This window comes from Dama dama, chromosome 18, assembly GCF_033118175.1.
Source record: "Dama dama isolate Ldn47 chromosome 18, ASM3311817v1, whole genome shotgun sequence".
Lineage (NCBI taxonomy): Eukaryota > Metazoa > Chordata > Mammalia > Artiodactyla > Cervidae > Dama > Dama dama.
The window spans coordinates 25,047,423-25,049,349 of record NC_083698.1 but is presented as its reverse complement, the minus strand read 5'-3'; the positions used below and the strand labels follow the sequence as shown (position 1 = coordinate 25,049,349).

Genomic DNA, 1,927 nt, shown 5'->3' with positions numbered 1-1,927 from the left:
AAATTTCCCTCATGAAATCCTTCACTTAAACATCCCATTAGAGTAGAAGGAATTACCTATCATAATTTTGGCTCAACTGGTGTGTGAAAATGTGTCATTTTCTTGATTTTTAGTGTTTTTCCTTCATATGTTTATTCTTACTTACCTTTTCTCGCTTGGAAGAACTCAGGACACATTCTGGGTATCTCCTCCAGCCCAGAACTTTTCAAAGTTACGTTTTTTGCCTAACAGAAATTTTATGTTTTCACTTACTCAGATTTAAGCTGCCCTTGGAATCTAAAACAGGCACTAACAGAACGGGGTGGGGGGGAGTTCACGAACTGAAAAAAGGTTTGATTCTCTTTAGTTTACAAGTGTTAAGTCCGTTCCAAGCAGCAATTTTTTTTTAAAGATCTAGGGTAGCAGTTTAAAGTCGCGCGCTGCCTGACGGGACCGGAAGCACAGAGTAACAACCAGAAGCCGTTAGTTAAGTGTCCATAGTATCTGGCGCCTGAGGTGGCTCCTGGCGCAGTCTGCAGTCTGACTTTTGTTCCTGTCTCAGCTGCCGACGTGATCAATGGACGCAAAGAGCCTACCGCAGTTGACCAAAAAGCCGAATATCAAAATCTTCAGCGGCAGCTCCCACCAGGACTTATCCCAGAAAATCGCCGACCGATTGGGCCTGGAGCTGGGCAAGGTGGTGACCAAGAAATTCAGCAACCAGGAGACCTGCGTGGAAATTGGCGAGAGTGTGCAAGGAGAGGATGTCTACATAGTGCAGAGTGGCTGTGGCGAAATCAATGACAATTTGATGGAGCTTTTGATCATGATTAATGCCTGTAAGATTGCTTCAGCAGGCCGGGTTACCGCGGTTATCCCGTGCTTCCCGTATGCCCGGCAGGACAAGAGAGGTGAGAGCCGAGCCCCGATCTCCGCCAAACTTGTTGCAGATATGCTGTCAACAGCGGGCGCAGATCATATCATCACGATGGACCTACATGCTTCTCAAATTCAGGGTTTTTTTGATATCCCAGTAGACAATTTGTGTGCAGAACCCGCTGTCCTAAAGTGGATAAAGGAGAGTATCTCTGAGTGGAGGAGCTGCACGATAGTCTCCCCAGATGCTGGTGGAGCTGAGAGAGCGACCTCCATTGCGGACAGATTGAATGTGGACTTTGCCTTGATTCACAAAGAACGGAAGAAAGCCAGTGAAGTGGACGGAACGGTACTAGTGGGAGATGTGAAGTATCGTGTGGCTATCCTCGTGGATGACATGGCTGACACTTGTGGTACAATCTGCCACGCAGCCGACAAACTTCTTTCAGCTGGAGCCGCCAGAGTTTATGCGATCTTGACTCATGGGATCTTTTCTGGCCCAGCCATTACTCGCATGAACAGTGCAGGCTTTGAAGCCATCGTAGTCACCAATACCGTACCTCAGGAGGATAAGATGAAGCACTGCTCCAAAATACAGGTGATCGACATCTCCATGATTCTTGCAGAAGCCATCAGAAGAACTCACAGTGGGAAATCTGTCTCCTACCTGTTCAGCCATGTCCCATTATAATAGAATAATGTTAGGAGTTGTGTATTAAATAAAATAAAATATATCCTGACCATTAATTTCCCTTGATGTTTGATGAAAAGTTTGACAGAATACCCTGCTTGCTACAGCGTGGGTTTCTAAATCCCACATCATGTATATTAGATGTTTATTTTAGATTGGAGAAAGACTCATGGAGAATAACTGCTAGAATTTCCCGTCTAGGTCATCTCATTCTGGCTTCTTTGATAAGTTTGTGAGCCTTGCAGCTTTAACTACAAGTCAGCTGCTGACTTCAGACTTTGAAGGTGTTGTGTGGAGTCCTTTGAAATTAACTGGGGAAACTTAGTGTACTTAATATGGGAATGCTTCAGGGTTTACTTTGTCCAGAATAGCTAACAGTGC

General features: G+C 45.1%; 1 protein-coding gene across 1 annotated transcript; it reads left to right on the top strand.

Annotated features, from left to right (window-relative positions):
- Positions 1–556: 556 nt before the first annotated feature.
- PRPS1L1 (phosphoribosyl pyrophosphate synthetase 1 like 1) lies at positions 557–1,546 on the top strand. Its single transcript, XM_061166311.1, has one exon. It carries the CDS (start codon positions 557–559, stop codon positions 1,544–1,546), a length of 990 nt encoding a protein of 329 aa, XP_061022294.1.
- Positions 1,547–1,927: the final 381 nt, after the last annotated feature.